Source organism: Chiloscyllium plagiosum, unplaced genomic scaffold, assembly GCF_037043375.1.
Source record: "Chiloscyllium plagiosum isolate Xiang-an unplaced genomic scaffold, Cpla_swu_hap1 HiC_scaffold_33, whole genome shotgun sequence".
Taxonomy (NCBI): Eukaryota; Metazoa; Chordata; class Chondrichthyes; order Orectolobiformes; family Hemiscylliidae; genus Chiloscyllium; species Chiloscyllium plagiosum.
The window spans coordinates 2,313,521-2,336,425 of NW_028270171.1; the positions used below are offsets into that span (position 1 = coordinate 2,313,521).

The 22,905-nt window shown below is 41.3% G+C and overlaps 1 protein-coding gene and 1 long non-coding RNA gene across 14 annotated transcripts in view; one reads left to right on the forward strand and one right to left on the reverse strand.

Moving 5' to 3' along the window:
• Positions 1-18,237, forward strand: part of LOC122542077 (RNA binding protein fox-1 homolog 2-like) — a 370,347-nt gene extending 352,110 nt beyond the window's left edge. For 12 of the 13 annotated variants that reach the window (XM_087978184.1, XM_087978185.1, XM_087978188.1 and 9 more), the window contains 3 exons: positions 3,875-3,939; positions 8,022-8,094; positions 14,994-18,237. In XM_087978184.1, the coding sequence (XP_087834310.1) occupies positions 3,875-3,939; positions 8,022-8,094; positions 14,994-15,038 (183 nt within the window). In that variant the 3' untranslated portion in view covers positions 15,039-18,237. Of the gene's footprint in view, positions 1-3,874; positions 3,940-8,021; positions 8,095-14,993 lie in introns of those variants that run through there. The other variant, XR_015752551.1, reaches the window with a different exon arrangement.
• On the reverse strand, positions 1,388-22,752 carry LOC122542078 (uncharacterized). The gene is made up of 4 exons (XR_015752552.1): positions 22,010-22,752; positions 12,234-12,340; positions 4,169-4,273; positions 1,388-3,578 (listed from the first exon to the last, which is right to left on the reverse strand). It is a non-coding gene; the product is annotated as an uncharacterized LOC122542078 (long non-coding RNA).
• Positions 22,753-22,905: the final 153 nt, after the last annotated feature.

Genomic DNA, 22,905 nt, shown 5'->3' on the forward strand with positions numbered 1-22,905 from the left:
GATCAAGTAAAATCTATTGATGTCAGACAATGCCCTTTGTAATGTTAGATGCAGGTCTATACTGTTACCTGTTCTACAATGTTATAAAAACAAACCATACTTCTACTGCAATTCATTTGGAACTGGACAGATTGCATAATCCATCCCATTGATAGCTGCACAGTCATGATCCCCACCACATTTACAAAGGAGGGCTTTTGCTCCCATTTTCTTCCCTCTGGGCAGGTGCTAACTGTTGCCAGATATGGTTTAGGAAAATCTTTTAAAACCTCACCCAAGTGAATCTGTGTGAATCTAGGTAGCATCAAGAGGCTATTCAGCTTTGAAGGGCACTCAAAGTGAGCCAGGTTCTGTTATCTGGGCAGCACGGTGCCTCAGTGGTAAGCACTGCTGCCTCACAACACCAGGGTCCCGGGTTCAATTCCAGCCTCGGGCGACTGTCTGTGTGGAGTTTGCACATTCTCCTAGTGTCTGCGTGGGTTTCGTCCGGGTGCTCTGGTTCCCTCCCACAGTCCCAAGATGTGCAGGTCAGGTGAATTGGCCATGCTCAATTGCCCATAATGCTAGGTTCATTAATCTGAGGGAAATGGGTCAGGGTCTTTACTCTTCGGAGGGTCAGTGTGGACTGGTTGGCCAAAGGGCCTGTTTCCACACTATAGGGAATCTAATTATCTCTCATGCACACAGAGTCACTGCATATTAGTAGCCTCCTGTTAATTTTCCCCCTCACTCCATGGGCATTTGAGCCATTGATAATTTCCCAACTGCCATCCACTTGATGCCCCTAAACGGGAAACAAAACTATTGTGATTTGTGTCGTTCAGTGTGCACCAGGCAGTGATTTACCCAGTGAAGCTTGGAGACACTCAACTTAAATTTCTATTCCCCTTGAAATAGAAGCAGGTAATCTATCAAGGAGACTCCAGCTGAAACACTAAAAATTGGTTAATGAATACAAGTGAAGCTGCCACACAATCTTCCTCCTCTTCTGTTCCAAACAGACACGATGGTTATAATCTACTGAGAAATATACTTTCCGGTGAGATCTACCATTCATAGGATTCAAAATAAATTAGGACTTCATTCAGAGTACAATGATATAAGTGAAAGGATTAATGTTTGATACAGCTGTTTCATTGAAAGTTAGCTTTTTTCCCATTTTGCATTTCAGTAATGATATTTGTGTTTAAAAAATTGTTCCCAGCAAGCAGCTGCTACTTTAAGCAACCTTTCCACGGATCTTTCATAAACATGCTATAGAGTTTGGTTAGTATTCAGCTCCCACCCCTAACTGCAGCAAGAACGTTTAATGTGGTTTGCTTGACGTGAACGTTAACCTCTTAGGTATGCGGAAGAGGCTGCAATGAGTGAATGGTGATCGTGAATGTTTATTACATTTTTATATATACATTTTATATCTATATAATACTGAGAATCGTGGCTGCACGCTCTAGTAATCCAGGCTGTTTCCTTCACTCGGGCTTGCCATAGCGTATAGGGCTGAGGGCTGTCTCTGGAGAATGCTGGGACGCCCAGAATTAGTCTGTGGATCATTTGGTTGGTGATTGCTAGTGCTGTAGATTCGGACATTCGCATGCTCCAATTTCTCCTGATTGACGGATACCACAGCTTGATTGTTTAGAAAATAAATATTCATTTTTTTATTGCATCTTAAATGTATTTTCTAAAACTGCATTTGTTTTAAATGTAATTTAATCCACTTGAGCTGCAGAGTCAACTATCCATTACGAATGTTTGGCAATGATATTAATTAAAGTCATGAGCAGTGTTCAAACTGTTATAGTTTTGTACATCTGTCAGAGATTTTTTGCTCACTAAATTCCATTTTTTCCTCAGCCCTGTTGGTCTGTTGGAAATACACTAGTACAGTGCTATATTATTGTGTTAGTTGCTATCAAATGTATAGGCAGTCTCTCAGGACATAACAAGCATAAGAAGGAGCAGGAGTAGGCTTTGAACCAGATCTGTTCACTAAGATCATGACCTCACTTCCACTTTCCCTATAATCCTCAACTCCTTTGTGGATCAAAAGCTGTCTCACTCAGGCTTGAATATACTCAATGACCCACCCTCCACTCCTCTCCAAAAATTAATATCCTGAGAAAAGAAATTCCCTTTCTTCCTTATCTCAAACAAGAGACCATTTAACCTGAAACTGTCTCCTAGTTTTAGATTCCCCAGAAGGACAGACATTATTTCAGAACATACTCTGTTATCTGTTTTGGTACGATCTCCTTTCATCCTTCTAAAATCCAGTGAGTATGTGCACACATGCTCAACTTCTTACTTTTTCCTCATCCTTCCACTTTGCCGTATCTCACAAATCAACATGCCAACCTTTCTCTGAATTGCCTCTATTGCAAGTATATTCCTCCTTTAAATAAGGAGACTAAAGCTGTCTGCTGTCTCCAGGTACTGTCTCACTAAAACTGTATACAGCTGTAACAAGGCTTTCGCTACTTTTATGCTCCATCCCTTTAGTAATGTAGGCCAACATTCCATTTTTCATCCTAATTACTTGCTCGACCTCCATCCTGACTTCATATAATTCATATGTGGAGGCAGTCAGATCCCCCTTCCCATAAAATTCTACATTCTTTCTCTAACTGAATCACCTGCTTTTTATCCCACCAAAATGAATAATCTTGTATTTTTCCCACATTATATCTCATCTGTCATTTATTGCCACTTTGTCTGTATCCCTGTACAGAAAACAACTGCACATGTCTGTTGATAGTACTTGGTATACAAGATAATACATGGCTTGGAGAGGGTGGACGCTAGGAAATTGTTTCCGTTAGGCGAGGAGACTAGGACCCGTGGACACAGCCTTAGAATTAGAGGGGGTAAATTCAGAACAGAAATGCGGAGACATTTCTTCAGCCAGAGAGTGGTGGGCCTGTGGAATTCATTGCCGCAGAGTGCAGTGGAGGCTGGGACCCTAAATGTCTTCAAGGCAGAAATTGATGAATTCTTGATGTCACAAGGAATTAAGGGCTACGGGGAGAATGCGGGTAAGTGGAGTTGAAATGCCCATCAGCCATGATTGAATGGCGGAGTGGACTCGATGGGCCGAATGGCCTTACTTCCTCTCCAATGTCTTATGGTATACCTTATCAAGGATTGACTAATTGAATGAGGAGAGATTTTTGGACATCAGTGCATGTGTGGAGGGTTTTAGTTTGGCGGGCATTGTTATTGATAGAGTTAGATCTTTAAAACTCTTCTATTCTCTTGGTTTATTTGCATTTTTGTATCTCCACACTCTAAATGTTCCTTCTTACCTTCATTCCATGTTTCACTTGGGGACTTAGCTAGTCAGAATTTCTTCACCTGAAGGTATAAGGGTAACTTTACCCATAGTCCACTAAGAAGGGGTAGAGATCGACAGTAGAGTGGCAAACAGTCAAAGTACCAGCTACCACTTTGTTAATTACACTGTGTTGAGGAGAATGCAGTGTCAGCACAGCCCAGAGCTACTTGCTCATGATGACTTGGTGGAAGTAAATTCTTATTTCAGCAATGGATGAAAGAGGGATGGCACTTCTAGATGATATCTAGGGTTAATTGCACAACAATTACTTAGTCGGCTTTCAAAGTTAGATTGTCAAATGCAATATCCTATCTAAATTTTCAAACCTAATGCTTTGAAAGTAGATGGTTAGTTCTTTAAAATGTTGTCATTCAAGAATTTTTCAAAAAAGTTTAAAATCTGCAGTGTTAACAATGAACATACATCGGTCAACGTTTGCTTTAAAATTCATAATATATGAAACAAATGCAGTTTTTGCCATTATTTTGGTGTGCATGTGACCATTTAGCCATCTTCTTAAACATCATGTTTTTTTTATAGGGTGGATATGCAGCCTACAGGTATGCACAGCCAGCAACTGCTACGGCCACTGCATACAGTGACAGGTAAGAACCAAGCCTATCCATCTCTCACTGTTCATTGTAGCAGGAAGGATGTCTGTTCTTTGTTGTTGTTATACTGTGTTCTCTTTGTCATGTGAGATTGCCATGCTGCTAGAGCCTGCATTTGTTCACTGTGCTTATGGCAATGGAAGTTCTCTGCTCAGGAATCATTAACAAAATGCATCATTTTGGAGACTGATTTATCAAAAATTCTTATAATGTAGGCACTCACCGAGAGTGCTTTGTTTGGATTATCCATTAGTGAGTGAATCATCAGTATTGCACATTGTTCATCCTCCAAAGATTAGAATGAAATCACTGACTGTCCATTCGGAAACTAGAAGAATCAGGAAGAATGAAAATCCATTTTAGACATTAGGTCACTTTACAATTTCTGACCGCTTTCCACCATACTCAGGCTTGCTGAAGATACTGACTGCTCACTGGGATGTGTTTTCACAAGCAACAGTCATTTCATGCTTACCTCAAGTAGCCATTATTCATGTACAAGATATTAATGAGTTTACTTGAAAGTGACCTGTAATGGGGCCTATCTAATAAAGAATGGTTGGAACGTTAGAAAGGCAAGTGGCAAAATGATGCATCTTTCTGAGAGTGCCATCTTGACATAGGTGTGATGACCTCAACTGCCTGCCAGTGAGACAGGAGGAATCATCTACTTTAAAGTTGTGTTTAATATTGTTGCCTCCATTCCCCAAGGATCAGTCCTTGCTCCTCTCTCAATGACATCATCTGAAATTTCGTTTTTACATCATCCAACTCTACCTCACCACCAGTCTCTCTGTTTCTCTACTATTGCTATCAGACAGCTTATCCAACATCTAGAATTGAGTGAGCAGAAATATCCTGCAGTTAAGAATTGATGAGATTGAAGCCATTACTTGTGCATTCCAAATTCCATTCCCAGGACCAACTAAATCCCATTCCCTGACAACAGTGTGAGGTTCAATGAGTCTGTTCACAATTTTTTTTAATTTCAAAAATATACTTTATTCATAAAATTATTTGGATCTCTATACAATTGTTCATGCCATTCTTGTGCACACCTTACATTGCTTTATATACAGACATCAAAATTTATTTTTCATATATACAAGTCTGTACATTTACTATCCAGCTCTTCTGCCACGAAACGACACGACTAGCTATCCTTAGTAGCCACACACGCAGATGACAAGCAACATGAGTTCGACTGGGACAACACTACTATTATAGGACAAGCCAAACAGTGAACTGCCAGGGAATTCCTAGAGTCATGGCACTCATCCACAGATTCTATCAACAAACACATCCACCTGAACCCAATATACCGGCCACTGCAACAGACAGCTGGAACTGACAACCGGAAGCAGCAGAGACAAACCACTATAAATGCTAGAGGGAACATCACAGAAGCGCTTCACAGGAGGCTCCCAAGCACTGAGGATGTCACCTAGACAGGGGACGAAACGTCTGCAACACAAATTCCCAGCTCGGCAAACAGAACCACAACAACCTCCAATCCAGGCTGTCATCATTGGCTCCCAGTAAAGCAACACCTTTTAACTTGTTATATGACACAAAATTTGCATAATTTCAGAGCCACTCAATTTCAAGGGTCTCTTAATTCTGCTTTTTACAAGAAAGCTTTCCATCTCTTTGTGGCCTATATATTTATGTATAATACTTGCTTCGGTTATGATGCCTTTCAGCATGCCTTTCCTAGAATAAAACAATGGAATCAAAGATTATCAGAGTAGATAGGAACGTGAAATTCGAAACATGATTTTACTGAGTAACAGAGGAGGCTCGAGGGATCGAATGCCCACCTTTTGCTCCTAATTATATAAATCACAACACAAGACATGGCTTACAAAAATGGTGAAAGAATCCTTCTAACATGCCCTGTTGTCATGATCCTCCTGATTTGAATTAAGTAATTTTTTTAAAATTTAGAATTGAGTCTAATGGTGACCATGAAACCATTGTTGATTGTCAGAAAAAAACAATCTGGTCCACTAATGTCCTTCATGGAAGGAAATCTGCCTTCCTTGCCTGGTCTGGCCTTCATGTGACTCCAGACCCAAAGCTGTGTGATTGACTCTTAACTGCCGTCTGGGGAATTAGGAGTGGGTAATAAATGCTGGTCTAGCCAGGAATATTCTCATCCCTGGATGAATTTATAAAATGGCGTCAGTGGCAGGGCCAACATTTATTTACCATCCATAATTGCCCTTATGAAGATGGTGGGGTGCTGCCCTCTTACCCTGCTGGGCCATGTGGTGTAGGGACATCCACAGTGCTGTGAGGAAGTGTGTCCCATGAGTTTGACCCAGCAACAGTGAGGGAACAGCAATATATTTCCAGTCAGGATGGTGAGTGGCTTGAAGGGGAACTTATAGGTGGTTGTGTGTCCTTGTATTTCTAGATGGTAGTGGTTGTAGGTTTGGAAGAAACTGTTGAAAATCATTGATGTACCAAGCAGAGAACCAGCTTTCGTTATTTATTCTCTCAAAACCTTTCATACTTTGAAACCTCAATGAAATATTCCCTTACTCATCTTTGTTCAGGTGGAAAAAGCTGTAATACTTTTGAAAGCATTTATTCATGATGCTCTAATTAATCCTTACTGTATCCTTCCAGTAATCCTATGTTGTGGTGCCCAGAAATGCATTCAAAGCACCAGTTGTGACCTCTACTTGCACATAGCATGTTCAATGTGGAAAAACCTACCAAAAGATGTTATCAGGCAGAAGGTTGTTCTTCACTTCCTTGTCTTTGGCACACCTAGAGTCACCAAGTCATATTGCATAGAAACAGGCCCATAGTCTGTATTTGATCTGTAGCCTACAACATGTCCTGGCATTTTAAATATTCATCCAGGCACTTCTTAAATGTTGCAGGAGCACCTGTCTCCACCACCTTCTCAGGTAGCACATTCCAACTTTCTACCACTCTTTGGGAAGAAAGATTTTGCTTCAAATTCCCTCTAAATCACTTACTGCTCACCTCAAACTTATACCCTCTGGTCTGCCATGGGGAAAGATTTTCACAATCTATCCTATCTATGCCTTTCATAATTTTGTAGACTTTAATCAGATACCCCTTCAGCCCACATAAATGAAATCCTAGATCTTATTTTTGTTTCTGTTGTTTTCTATTTGTAATGTATAAAGATTTTCATTCATTTAAATAAAATATCTTGAGTGGAAAAGTCATATCAGGCCAATTTGATTTAAGCTAAAGCCATAAGAAAGTTTGCAGACCATTGATAATGAAATGCCCTGCTCTGATTTGGTGTAACTACAAAGTGAACTACATTTTTATCTTGGATTTTTTTCCCCCTGTTAGATCCTTTTACTTGCTGCTGCTGGGAAACCATTTAACTGTAAAAGTATTTTGTTGCCTGCTTATGCTCTCTGAAATCAAGCTAATTCTTTATAACTTGTTGGGAAAGCCTTTTTTTAACACTTGTCTGATGAATGATGCATTGCATTTTTTACTTTTACTCCTCAGCATAAAAACCTTCCTATTTCGTCAAGAGAGATTGTACGATTTCATTTGTGACTTTTTGGGTACATTTCAAACGGGTCTTTGTTGAAAGTATCAATAAAGTAACGATTTCAAGTAACTTGCATACCTTTATAAACCACCATTGTTGGGACTACCTGTCACGGATGATGTATAGCTTAGCAGGTCACTGCTAGTTGCAGCCATTAATCCAGGGTAAAGGACCATCCTCTGATTGTGTTATTACTGACTGACTTTTCAGTGGCATATAAGCATTTTGTTACATGATGAAAGATTACCCATTTAAAGAGGCATGTTAAGTCTTCAAGCCTGCTTATAGTAAGAACCCACACTATCATTCCTGCAGACTCTTGTGGAGGAATTTCTTGCTGATATCTGGCTATTCATTTATTAGATCCATTGTGTAGTATGCATATGACACAGACATTGTCGGAGTTTTAGGATTGAGAGGATAACATCTGATTGCTGTTGTGCAATGGATATGGGTATAACCATGTCTCAAATAATTTTCCTTGTCCCTGAAACTGATGCATATTTTGTTATTTTGCTTGTAGCTATGGGCGTGTTTACACTGCGGATCCCTATCACACACTCGCTCCTGCTCCCACCTATGGAGTTAGCGCTGTGGTGAGTAATCTGTGACCTTTCTTAAAAATTATCTCTTTAATGTAGTTCTAAGGAATCTGTCAGAAGTACTGTGTGCCTCAATGGACTTTAAGCCAAAGAAGGAGGTTTTAAGTTAAGCAATGGTCTAAAGCTTGGTCAGGCAGGTGAGTTTTAACAAGACTAATACAGAGAGTGGGAGGAAATTGCAGATTGAGGTCTGGATTGCCAAAAATAAAACTGGGGAGCAGCACAACATGTGGCCAGTACTGGAGGAATGAGAAATCTGGAGGGCTGTAGGATTAAAGAATGTTTGTGCTAATGAAGGCCTAGACACTAAGGTTTTAACATCAAGACAAGGTATTGGAGGACTGAAAACCAATGGTAAGTCAATGAGTCTTTAGATGCTGTATGAGTGAGAAATTGTACTGGTGTACAATAGCCAGCATGAAGTGGAGTGTTGCTTGAGGTAAAATTTTAGAGTGTAGAGGATGACTAGAAGGGCACTGGGGGAGTATTAGATCAGAGATCATGATGGCAAGGATGACATTTTCAGCAGCAGATGACAGAAACAGAACGGTGAAGGAAGACATCATGGCAATGCAAGTCTGTAGTTATGTTATGGAGACAACATCGGTCATAATCTCAGATCAGGGTTTGAGAAAGTTTGCAAGCACTCAGATGCAACTCCTGCCCATCAACCGTGTCAACTGCCTTAAGTTGGTGGCAAATGTGTGGAGCATGTAGTTGGTACTTCAGACTTCACTGCTCAGATATTCATTGAGATGGTTTTTAAATGTTGCAGGAGTATCACCACCACACACTCGGAGCACATTCCAACTTTCTACCACTCAGGCTGAAAACACTCTTACAAGACACACGACTGGGGTATGAGGGATTTGTGTTGATCTGCGTTGGCTATGTGTAATTGAGACATGATAAACTATTCTGCAAAAAATATTGTGCACAGTCTAAATGACTGAAGTTGCACCAATGTTAAAGCAGTGAAACTAGGAAAAAGAGAGGCAGAATATGGGGATACGGGTACTTGTAGGTTTAAATTTCTTGGGGTGGTGGCTCAGGACTGGAATCACACGTGGGCCATGATAACGTTATCTCTATTGGACTGGGCGGTGACTATTTAAATGCTTGACCCCTCTTTTGTTTGTACATAACATGGTAACCTAAAGGTAGGTTGTAAAGCAGCTGCTGGGTTGACTTGGTCAGGGAGTTTGCAGGGAATATGAGGCCAAACTGGAAGAAAGGCAGGTTCTTTCCTTCAGGGTGTGAGTGAGACATTGCAGGTTTTGCAGCAATCACTATGTAGCCTGCAGTGAGCCAAGTTAGTGAAATCAGTTGCCATGGTGAGGTTTGAGCTGTCCCCCTCTGACTTGGTTGCTTGTACCATATTCACTCAGCACAGTAAAGTGGTAGTGAAAAGTAATCTGGTACAGTACTTGAGATGCTGGTAGCACGCCACTTCAATACTCTGACATGCTGAGCTCCAAGTGGATGGAATGTCGTTTGCCTTGCCGCACCTTTTCTCCCACGTTACACATTTCTTTCCCACACAGCTATCCCTGTATAGACCTAGACATTGAGGGTCGTTGAGTGCTGTTTAGGAGGGTGTGAGGCACCATACTAGAGTTTGATTCAGCCTCCTGATGACCAAGATGTGCATTTTCCTATGGAGAATATGAGATAACAAATAGGGCAAGAGATCTTGCTGATTTCCCTTTCCCTTTTCCAGGCAAATGGCTTTCAACCAATTGTAACAGCTTCTTTGCCATCTTTTGGCTGAGATCAGCCATCTGGGCAGCACGGTGGCACAGTGGTTAGCACTGCTGCCTCACAGCGCCAGAGACCCGGGTTCAATTCCCGCCTCAGGCGACTGACTGTGTGGAGTTTGCACGTTCTCCCCGTGTCTGCGTGGGTTTCCTCCAGGTGCTCCGGTTTCCTCCCACAGTCCAAAGATGTGCAGGGTCAGGTGAATTGGCCATACTAAATTGCCCATAGTGTTAGGTAAGGGGTAAATGTAGGGGTATGGGTGGGTTTCGCTTTGGCGGGTCGGTGTGGACTTGTTGGGCCGAAGGGCCTGTTTCCACACTGTAATCTAATCTAATCTAATCTCCAAACTCACCAGGAATAGAGTCTGGAATCTTGTGACCTATGTAGGTCAGTGCTGTGGTGAATTCTGGAGTTGATTCCTTCAAGGCTGATGAATATTCTGAGATGGTCTCTACGTATCTTATGACTGAAGGACACAAAGCTATCAAGCTGCTCTCATTTCACAGATTGTGTATGTCAGAGATATGCAAACTTGGAGGATTCAAAGTGAAATTAAAGTTTTGAAAACTTTACATTGACTAGGCTGAGCAAATTATTGTTGCTGTTTGCCTAATAAAAGCAGCCATCTCTCTGCTGTTGGTGGAATTCTCTGGCAAGCAGGAAGTTGATAAACAGTCAGTATATGAAATTGTTCATATTTGATGTGACTGCTGCCAGAACTCCATCCATCCTCCTTAATTGAATCTGTCTGCAGACACTCACTCTGCTAGTGTTATCAGGCAAGCTGAGAAATGTTTTAATTTCACCATATCTGTGTGGCTGATGTCCACTCGTGCCTATCTGATCAACAAATCTGAAACATACGAACAAGCGCTAAGTTCAATTAATGTGATTGATTAGTTTCTGATGGGTTAATACATCACTCCAAGATTCAATTGGATCTCCATGCTCCTGATTGATGAGGTGGCCTAGAACAAAGTGTTTATTTCTGCTTCTCTATAAATAAACAGGACAGATCTGAAAACTTTATTCTGGCCTGCCATCAGTTCTTTGATTCCTCTCTTAAACTTCATTTAAGATCTCTTGTTTGCGAGCAAGCTGACATAACAGTCAACAGGCTTTCCTCATTCCTGAAGAAGGGCTTATGCCCGAAACGTCGATTCTCCTGTTCCCTTGATGCTGCCTGACCTGCTGCGCTGTTCCAGCAACACATTTTCAGCTCAGGCTTATGATACTCACAATGTACATTTCAAACATCACAGAATTGGAAACATGAAGCCTTTTGTGAGGTTCCTACCTGTACTTCCACCCTCCTATGGGTTTTATTGCTATGTGCCCATATGGAGGCAAGGGGCTTCCTGAATGTATTGACCTGAGACAAAAGCATCAGGGACAAAGGAGCAAGAGACTGTTGCCTTTTGGGGAATGACTCATCCCTTTGATCAGAAAGTTTTTTAACACAGCAACACCTGAGACAGGAAATGCAGGTCACTTTTTAAACTGCTTTACTGCCGTAGTAATTGCAGATTTAACTGGCAATCACTGCTGTATTCACCCCAGTTGATTGTTGGTGTTTCTGTGAATAAGCAGTCATCAGATCTTTTTTGATATAAACAAAGAAAGGTTTCTCTCCCTTCCTTTCCTGAAGGTGCTGGTTCCACAGGCACCTGTTCCGTTTAATGGCCAATGAGACGTAACCCAAGACAATGAATGTTATCGGGCTATTTAAACATGGAAGTTACACAGTAACTGCTGTCCAGTATGCACACTTCCTAAACTGACCATTGGTTCATGTGGAGTGGGATCATTGTTCCATCCCACTGGTCCAATGCATGAGGGCAGCTGTTAAAATCTTCCAGGTGCACCATCTTATTAGTTCCTAACCAACAGCCTCCTCATATTCCAACAAAGCCACATTTGCAGTTGGCTGTTACCTTCTCATCTGTTTCCAAACCTCTTGCCAACCCCATGCACCAACCAGATAGAGAGCCATTAGAACCATCTTTATTGGTAAAGGTTTTGCAACTTTTGGCAGTGAGCATTTACACTGCCTGTATTTTGTGTTCAGTTTATATGATACTCAGGGCTCAAACCTACCATAGTATCAATAGGAGTTAAAATAATCTCTAGCGCAGACAGAATTGAGAAGAATTCACATTTTGTTTGAAATTGTCTAAAATATCTCTCAGATCTGGCTCAATGGGTAGGGTTAGCAACAGGTTTATGAACTGCTTTCTAAATGAAGCAGTGAAAGGGAAGATTAGCTGGTGTGCTGCATCTGTTAGCTCAAGGGACAAAAGGCTTCATGTTTCCAATTCTGTTGTCACCACTGTTTACATTGCAACTCATCATTTTTTAAGATAATGAAATGTTACCTGAAGTTCAGAGCTAAAGTATAAAATTCTGGATTTAGACCAATAAAGATGTGAGATTTATCCAAATCCTCTATTGGGACCCAAAATGATCAGAATTGGAAGAGGTCCTAAAAAAAAAGATCAAACAAAATCTATAAGTTTGAAAAAACTTCAAAAAGGTGAAAACAACCATAGTTGGAAGTAATCGATTTAAGAAATGGGAGTGAAGGTTGAAATGGTTCCTGATATCGTACAGCTGGCGGAGTGATAGGAACAGGGCATCAGTGTTGTTTTTCTTTCATGGGGTGAGGGTGGTGTTGACAAGAATGGCAGTTTTTGCCCTCGAGCTGAGTCAATAGGTAACTTCAGAGAACATTGAGGCAACCACGTTGCTGTAAGTCCAGAGTACCATCTCGGCTGACTGGGTAAGGATGGTAGATTTCCTTCTCCAAAGGCCGTTGCTGAACCAAATTGTTTTTAGATAACTCATCGTAGTTCTCATATCCACCATCAAGAAAACTAGCTTTATAATGTGGATTTCTGAATAGGTTTAGTGAAGGCACAGAAATGTGCCAAATAGATTTCAATGTTGGCAAATAAGAGGTAATTCACTTTGGATCTGAAAGTGATAAAGCTAGCGTACTTTCTCAATTCTGCAAGGCTTCTAACCGATTTCATGCAGCTTGGGAGGTTGAGATAAATAAATTATTAAAATATCAGAACAGGTAAAATAATAAAAAGGTTAATGGAATGTTGCTCTTATATATGCGGGGCATGTGAATTCTTTAGAGGGCTGTTGAGGCTGTGCCATTAAGTATATTCAGGGCTGAAATAGATAGGTTTCAAATCAGTAAGAGAATCAAGGGTTATAGGGAAAAGGCAGGAATGTGGGATTGAGGATTTGATGGGATGACTGTTTACTCTCCTACTTCTGCTCACTGTTTCAAAACCTTTTTCCCACTGTGACCCCATTTTAAAGTGTTAAATTGTTGTGACTCCTCAGTGAGAATGGGAACTGAGAGTAAGTGGGGGACAAGCCTTTGAGCACAGCTGGATTTCAGAGCAAGGGCACGGCTTTTCTAACTCAGTCAGAGCTCGCTACATCAGAGCTGATGGTCCCACATTCCTGACCCCCACTTCAGGAAGCCCTGATGTCCGGTACAAGGAAATAAATAGGAGTCATACTTCAGCTGTGCAAAGACCATGTTAGACCACACCAGTACTAATATGAGTTGTTTGGAAGGATATATTGGCCGCTGAAAATGTGTTGCTGGAAAAGCGCAGCAGGTCAGGCAGCATCCAGATTCCTGAAGAAGGGCTCATGCCCGAAACATTGATTCTCCTGCTCCTTGGATGCTGCCTGACCTGCTGCGCCTTTCCAGCAACACATTTTCAGCTCTGTTCTCCAGCATCTGCAGTCCTCACTTTCTCCTAGAGGATATATTGGCCACCAGGCAAGTTGATCATAACCTGATCAGCATCCTGTTCCTCCTTCCATCTTTATATATACTTTTCAGCAAAACCATTTGGATTGAGTGTAAAAAGCAGAAACGTAAGACTCTTGTTGATTGAGAGTCAAATTTGGGATATTTAGAGGTAAGCTAGATGGCACTGTTAACAATTAAATCATGGCATAATAGTTCTGCAGCTGCCTGTTTGCACAATGCTATTCAAATATTAATGAGAGGAAGCTCAAGGATATTGAGTTTGAGGAGCTAGAAATTGTAATGAGGCTGCATTAACTGCAAACAGCTGGAACTCTGTTTACTTGAGGTTGATTCTCTGCTGTTTAGCTCCATAGTACTGGTGAACTTTGAAACTTATTTAAATCTCCACCACCGTGTGATGCATTTTTCACAAAATGAAATAGTAAAATTTTGTTTCAGGCTTTTTGCTGAAGACTTGAATGTTCATAGCCAAAGGCAATTTTCTTAAGCAGACTGAATCACCCTGGAACAAGAACTGTGCCTTTGTACATAATGCACACGTGGTGACTTGTGTTGAATATCCTGACCACATTCTGCTGTCCATCCTGGAGACAGAATAATATGATGCTAATACATTACGTATTGCCTAAAATTTGTAAGATATATTTGCAGCTTATTTGAAGGCAAGTGTCAACTGAAAGAGTGACTTAGTCAATTTGCGCAGTGCTGAAAAATGTGAAATAAAGATAAGCCCTTGTAAGCAGCTGCTTGAGCATCTAAATATCATTTTTTGGAGGCCTCCCATAATCATTGTAGATCAACAGTGTCAGTCTCACTTCACGCTCCTGCCTGAAATAAAAAGCATTTCAGAACTCACCTTTAATTCCATTACCTCTCAGATCTAAGGTGTATTTATACATTGCAGAAGGAGCAATTGTTTGGAATACTCATATGTCACTTATTTTGGTCCTAAGTCCTCATGGTACCATGACCATGTACAACTCACTTTTTGCCAAAGTTGAAGTAGCTTAAACAGCTTTTATCTTCTGACCTTTATCTTTTAGGTTGATTGTTCTTAACTTTTGTTAATACAGTAACTCCTCCAGTTAGCCAGCATTGTAGAAAATCTTTCGATGTTTGTGCTCCATTAGTTAATTATTTTTGAAATATTTAAAAGAACTAGAAATCAGTCTTGTTATCCATGGGCTGGGCAGCTTAGAATTTGAGAGGATTTCTGCCTTGGTACCTCTCTCGCACATCTGTCTCGGGTTCACCATAGTACTATCAGAAGAAAAAGAAAAAATGTATCGGCCTGTACTTTGCTTGCTTACTTGTTTTTTCCTTCCTTCTTCAGGCTAGTTTATACCGAGGTGGATACAGCCGTTTTGCTCCCTACTGAAAGTGATGTGAACTCCTGCAATGGGAACAGTCCCTTCCCAAGGCCTGGGTGTTGCAATATTACAAGTAGTGGAACTTTATAGCAACTCAACATGAAAAAAAATACACGAGAAAGCGAGGAAATCATTACACGAGAGAGACCTAATTTTTTATACCTCATTATGTTCTTCTAAACATGTATTTTTTTTCCTTATGTTTCTGCCTTCATTTTTTTTTGTTCCAAAGATTGTGCAAACAGTTTTTAACTGTGGTATAAAAGTGCATTTCTTTGTGTGTGTAGTGACATTTATGAAATCAGCTTCATCCGACAAAAGAGAATCAGAAGAAACTAAAAATATTAGTCACAAAACAAAGTCAGTGAAAGCCAACAGTGAAATTAGGTGCCGATTGGAAGCTGGTCCCAGGTACTGCATTGTGTAGAACAGCAGCAACAAAGGATTGTAGTCACTGAGACTCCCAGAGCCCTGGGTTGATGTGGAATTTCACTACTGAAGATGGGTCAGTGTAGAATGAGGGAGGGAAAGGGATGGAAATGACCCATGTACAAGTTGATGGAACCAGTTTGTGCTGCATTTTGTTCTCAGAGAGAGAACAGCAGCTTCCAACAGTTCACCATTTCCAGATTTGGTCAGCCAGCTAAATGGTGTCTATTTGCACCTGTCTAAACAACAGCAAGAGCCAAAAAAAAACTACAATCAAACTCAGTGAATGCATCTTTATCTTGTTTTTTTAAAATAAGCTCCAGAAGCTGGCCACCCCAATAATGTACATTTATCTGAGTACATTTGTTTTTAAAATTATTGATTGAAATTCATTAGGATCCCAGGAGATTTACCTAGCACATCCAAATGCAGGTAGTAACCATCCTGGTGCAAACAGGATTGCTATTGTACTTAAGCTTCAGTTAGCACAGTAAGAGAGATACAGTCCAAAGGTGTTGGCACTAAATGCTTGCATGTTTTAATTGCATCAGTCCAGCATTAGCATACATATATATCCAATTTGTTTGTATCCCTATGTTTTTTAATGTAGCCTAGGATGTGCTCTGATTGACACCCTTGCATTCAGCAGACTTGCAATTTGAAAACTGATGACTTTTTAATTCAACCATTTTATTGCCCTTAACCATTAGGTTGCTTTTTATTTGCAGCCTTCATTTCACTTACCTTGGCAGGTAACAAAATCAGCAATGGAGATGCTGCACAGAAAATGGTTGCCTGGCAATAGAGAAAGATGGGCCTAGCCCTGATATAATCAGATGTAAAAGGAAGAAGGGTGTGTACTGAAGGAAATGAGAAAGGGAATGGTTGTTTAGTCAAAAAATTGTATTCAAAAAATGATTTAGGAGGACAGTCACCCAGTTTTACCTTGTAAGAAAGCAAGCATTTCACACTATTTTGGCAAACATTTTAGAGGCATTCATGATGCCATTTCAGATGTTGATTTGTGTTTTTTTAAGTTCAAGTTGAGCTGGTATGTGAGTTAAAATCATTTGTTGAGGCTGTAGCTAATAGCTTATTGCGCGGGCTCAGGACTAGCCCAGACCTTTCTATTCTGCACCAGTGTACCTGGGGCACTGGTTTATGTTTTCGAACCCCGTTTATATCCTGCACTGGGAGACGTGGATTGAAAGAGAAGTGCACTTTCATGTTTAGGACAAGTGCAGTTGCTGCCAGGGCTTCTGATCATGCAGTATCCAGTAAAAGGTGATGTGTACTGCACCGGCTTAGTAAGCTGTTTAAAAAAAAGGGACACTAGTCATAGACACCACACTGCCGCCCTTAAATTATGATGTTGTTTTGCAAGCCAAAGCGTGGTTTGTCGCTGTATGACAATTATGTTTTTTGTATATAAAATATTTTAGTTGTCATTGTAATGGGGAAACATTCACAGAAACGTCTCATCACAAAGGAAGGAATTTAAAATAGAAACTTGGTGTAGCACTTGATGGCATCTCTTGGTAGTGCTCCTGTTAGTATAGTCTCGCATGTAAAATGTTATTCTAGAGGAAGGAAAACATAGCCACAGGCAGCTTGTATTAGTGTGAGGTGTTGTTTGGTGTCACACCAGGTTTGATAATCACTTTCATTCCTATGACTACAAATCACATTCTTTTACATTGATTCACTTTTATATTATACCAGCAGAGATTTTAGTAATTTAGCACTACAGCTGCACTCAACTCCTCAACTGCCAAATAATCTATTGGTCATGTTCTCGCAGCAATTATTCTCTTTACTTGATTTTTATTTTTGCTTTTTAAGAGTCTCATAACAGCTGTAGAATAGTCGGAATCTTTGGAGGGAACAATTTCAGGTTAGAACTTTTTCTGGATAAAATTTGTCTTGCTTCAGTCAGCAGCTCACTGTGTGGGTAAATGTCCAACAACGCTGTCCATCAGGTCAGCTTCTTTGGGACTGACGAATTTATTTTGTTTGATTTGTGTTTGTGTGAGAGTGTGTGGTGTTCATTCGGACAGTACCCATGTGCAGCTTGTGGCTGTATCCCGACTGGAATAGGAAACTCACTCTTGGGTATTAGTGACTAGGCGACATTACCACAATGGCACTGCTGATCCTTGTATCATTTGAATTTCCAGCCTTTGAAACACCATTTATTTCTTTCCATTTAATTGTAAAGTAGCTCCTCTACACAATCACTTTCCCAGCCTCCCTGTACTTCCTCCAAACAAAAACAAGAGAAATTGTCAACTTCCATTACACAGATTTTTGTTTACGATCAGTCAGGGAGAGGATCTGACCGCCCAAACTTGTAGAGGAAAGGAGCAATAAGATGGGAGAGTTGGAATTTATTCTGTGGTGCAAAGCTTTGGAAAGGGAATAAAATAGGAGAAAACACTAAGAAGCATTGAAAAAATGTGCACAGGTGGTATTGAATCCTCCTAGAGAACTAGCATCAACACTGTCCTGACCCTGATCCACTTTGTTTTGTGAACGTTTCCCTGGAAGGTATGATATATCGTATAGTAGCTTCATCACCAAGCAGTATTCATTGGGTTATAATTAGATATAATCATGAATGTTAAGTAGATAGGACATGGACTATTATTCCTTTTGTATTACTTCCCACGTATAAATTATTGATCTTGTTGCTGGCTTTTATAAACTCGAAGGAAGGGGAATCCCTTCCTAACGGTAATAAAGCACTGTTTCTAAAATAAAACAAAAATGGTGAGAACACATTTGGACTCCGTTATGTTTGTGCTGACTGGAATCTTTGATCATCAAAGAATTTGAATATTTTTGTTATGCCAAAAGGTAATATATTAGCATTTCTAGAAGGCATTCAGTAAGGTGTCACATAAAAGGTCATTGCTCAAGATGGTCGGAACCTAATGTGCTTTAAGAAATGACATCAAGTTGCTATACAAATAATTACGTGTGCTTGCACTCCATCACTTTATTTAAGTATCAACCTCTTATGGAATGAACCGGAGAATTGAAGCAGACCATCGTTGGCAAAGCCAGAAGAGGTAGACTTTCAGGCACAGCATATGTAGTCAATATTTTTAAGATGGCAGTGAAATTACTACTTAGACTATGAGCTGACTTTTACCTGAAATTGACTTAGTGTCATTTTCATTGCATTTCATGGGGAATTCCCCTGTGAAGCTTAGCATCTTTTTTTTCCTCATGCTATTGTCCCAAACTCATCTCATTAACTGCACATCGTACCCCTGTGATGTTCCACTCGTCCAAAGCAAGCCATAGATACCCCTAACCCCAACAGAAGAATGTGCCACAATATACTGGGAACCCTGGGGCTATATTTGATGCAAAGCCATACTCCCTGTCAAATGTCAGTCCAGAGGTACCCTTCATGAATGTAGTGGGACATTAGGAACATTCCAGTTTTCTCAGAGCACATGGGTGGTATGGTTGCTACTTCACTTCATGTGAAACTGCACATTCCTACACCCACTGCAGTGCCAGACAACAAAGCTTACCAGGCCTCTGCCACATCCCATCTTACATTCCTAAGTCATTGCTACTATAAAGATCATGAAATGTAAAAGCAGACATGGGCCATTCAGCTCACTGAGTCTATTATGCCATTGCATGAGGTCACGGCTGATTTGATATTCCTCAACTCCACTATTCTATCTATTTCTCACAGCTGTTGATTCCCTTACTGATCAAAATTCTGTCTATCTCAGCCTTGAATATATTTAACAACCCAGCCCTGAACCCCTCTGTGGTAAAGAATTCTCAGAAGAAATTCCTTCTCGTTTCTCTTAAATGTGAAGGACCCCTTATTCTGAGATTATTCCCTCTGGCCCTAGACTGTCCCACAAAAGGAAATAACCTCTATTTCTACCATGGAGGAAGTGAGGACTGCAGATGCAGAATTTAAATTCTGTGTTACGATTGAGCCCTCCACTATCACCCGATGAAGGAGCGTCGCTCTGAAAGCTAGTGTGCTTCCTGTTGGACTATAACCTGGTGTTGTGTGATTTTTAACTTCATATTTGATCCTCTCCTTCCTTATTTCTCTCTTTGTTATCCTCTGTTTTTGTAGCCTTCCCAATCTTCTGATTTCCCAGTGCTCTTGGCCACTTTATAGGATCTCTCTTTTTCTTTGATACATTTCCTGACTTCCTTTGTCAGCCATGGCTGTCTAATCCCTCCCCGGATAATCTTTCTTTTCTTGGGGATGAACCTCTGTACTGTGTCCTCAATTATACTCACAAACTCCTGCCATTTTTGTTCTACTGTCTTCCCTGCTAGGCTCTGCTTCCAGTCGATATTCGTCAGTTCCTCTCTCATGCCCTCATAATTACCTTTGTTTAACTGTAACACCATTACATCCGATTATGTCTTCTCTCTTTCAAACTGCAGACTGAACTCTACCATATTATGATCGCTGCTTCCTAAGTGTTCCCTTACTTTAAGATCTTTTATAAAGTCTGGTTCATTACATAGCACTAGGTCCAGAATAGCCTGCTCCCTTGTGGGCTCCATGACAAGCTGTTCCAAAAAGCCATCCTGTAAGCATTCCAAGAATTCCCTTTCTCTGGATCCACTGGCAACATTATTTACCCAGTCCACCTGCATATTGAAGTCCCCCATGATCACCGTGACCTTGCCTTTCTGACTTGCCTTCTCTATTTCCCGGTACATGTTGCGCTCCTGGTCCTGACCACTGTTAGGAGGTCTGTACATAACTCCCACTATGGTTTTTTTGCCTTTGTGGTTCCTCAATTCCACCCACACAGACTCCACATCATCCGACACTATGTCATTCAGTGCCATAGATTTAATTTTGTTCTTAACTAAATTGGCCACCCCACCCCCTCTGCCCACCTCCCTGTCTTTTCGATAAGTGGAAAACCCTTGGATGTTTAACTGCCAGTCCTGAACCCCCTGTAACCATGTCTCTGTGATACCTACCACATCATAATCATTCACGATGCAATGTGCCATTAGTTCATCTCCTTTGCTCGTAACATTCAGGTAAGGTGCCTTAATGCTAACATTCTTATCATTAGAGATTTTGGAAGTAATAAGATGTCCTAAGTAATCCTTCCTTTTTGTTGCAAACCTAATCTGCCTCAAGGTTAAATCCACCTGCATACATGCTATCCTCCTGCTTATCTTTCCATTTAACTCCATACTCCCTGTCGCTTTCACTTTCCCTTCCCCCCCCCCCCCCCAACTCAGAAGTTAAAAGTCCTACTGACCACCCTATTTATCCTCTTTGCTAGAACATTAGTACCAGATCGATTCAGGTGGAGACCGTCCCAACGGTACAGATCCCCCCGGTTCCAAAACTGATGCCAATGCCCCATGAAATGGAATCCCTCTTTCCCACACCAATCCCTTAGCCACGTGTTTACTTCCCTAATTTTCTTATCCCTATGCCAATTGGCACGTGGCTCGGGCAGTAATCCGGAGATTATGACCCTTGAGGACCTGTACTTCAATTTCTTTCCTAGTGCTTGATAATCCCCAAACTGGTCCTCCACCCTAGATTTGACTATGTTGTTAGTCCCAACGTGGACCACAACTGGATCCTTCCCCTCCCCCTCCCGCTCCAATATCCTTTCAAGACTCCCGATCTGGCTCGCATAGGATACTATCTGTCCCCCTAATTATAGAATCCCCTTTAACAACTACTTGTCTTTTTGCTCCCCCCTCTTGAATGGCCTTCTGCACCATGGTGCTGTGGTCAGCTGGTTCATCCTGTCCAGAGCCTTTTTCCTCATCCATATAGGGAGCAAGAATCTCATACCTGTTGGACAAGGTCAAGGGCTGAGGCTCCTGAATTCAGGTTCCCCCTGCCTGCCTCACTTACAGTCACACTCTGATGTCCCTGATCACTAACTGAATGTGAATTACTTAATCTCCCAGGTGTGACTGCCTCCTGAAACAAAGCGTCCAGGTAACTCTCCCCCTCCCGGATGTGCCACAGTGGTTGAAGCTCAGATTCCAGATCATCAACTCTGTGTCAGAGTTCTTCCAGCAACCAACACTTGCTGCAGATGTGGTCACTGCCATTCACAATGGGATCAGCCAGCTCCCACATCATACAGCTACAACACATCACCTGCCCAGCCATCTCTGCTTAGTTAATTACTTTATTACTTTGTATAGGTTTGAATTAAAATACTTTCTGATACCTCTCTGCTTATAGTCTTTTTCTAAAAACCAATTACTAGATAAACCATAAAAAGTAAATTTTTAACCATTCACCGATAAAGAAATAGAAAATCCTTATCTTAACAAACCAGAGTCCTATTTTTGGTTGGGGGGGGGGGGGGAAGAGGGAGAGGCAACACGTGTAGTGTCTCGGGTTCAGCCACTGCCCAAATATATTACCGGCAGTCCCCTGGTTGTTGCTCTCGCTCTTCCTAATTATTAACTAGGTTAGAGGAGGAGGGCGGGTGTGAGTCACTACAGTAGTAGAGTCTCTGGTTTAGCCACCTTGCTGATATAAATGGTCACTGCTTACCTTCCCGGCTACCCCTCTGGTCCCCGTCACTTCCTCTGCTGCTCCCGCTCCTTCTGTGAAAGAGAAAAACACCGCTGCCCGCTACCGGTAAGTAATTTTAATAAAATCTGCCTTACCTTATCTGCAGTCTTCCGAGTTCGTCCTACCTCCGCTGCTGCTAAAGACTAAGTGCATTCATCCTATCCATGCCTCTAATGAACTTATACACTTCTATAAAGGTACTCCCTCAGTCTCCTACGCTCTAAATAAAAAAGTCCTAGCTTGTCCAATTTCTCCCAAGAACTCAGACCATTGAGTAGAGACAACATCACTGTAAGTTTCTTCTGCACTTTTTCCAGTTTAATAACATCGTTCCTATAACAAGGTGTCCAAAACTGAACACAATACTCCAAGTGTGGCCTCACCAAGGTTCTGTATAACTGCGACATAACCTCCCCACTTCTATACTCAATGCCCTGACTGATTGGAGACCCGTGTACCTTCTACAGCGAAGACTGATGCAAAATATTTACTCAACTCTTCTGCGATTTCCTGATGGCCCATTATTTCATCAGCTTCTTTCTCAAAGGCATCTGCTCACTTTGGCTTTTTTTTTCATTAAAGAAGCTCTTCCCGTCCATCTTGTTGTTACAGGGTAGTTTACCATTAAAGTTTATTTTCTCCCCCTTTTGTTTATAATTTTTATTTTTCTAATCATTTGGCCGACCATTAATTTTTGTCACAGCATAATTTTTCTTTTGATTCGATGCTCTCCTTACTCTGTGGTTACCCAAGGTTTATTTATCCCCTTCCTCACGGACATGCCCCGCCCCGCCCCCCGGGCCCCGCCCCCCGGGCCCCGCCCCCGCACCGCCCCGGCCCCGCCCCCCGGACCCCGACCCGGCCCCCGGGGCCCC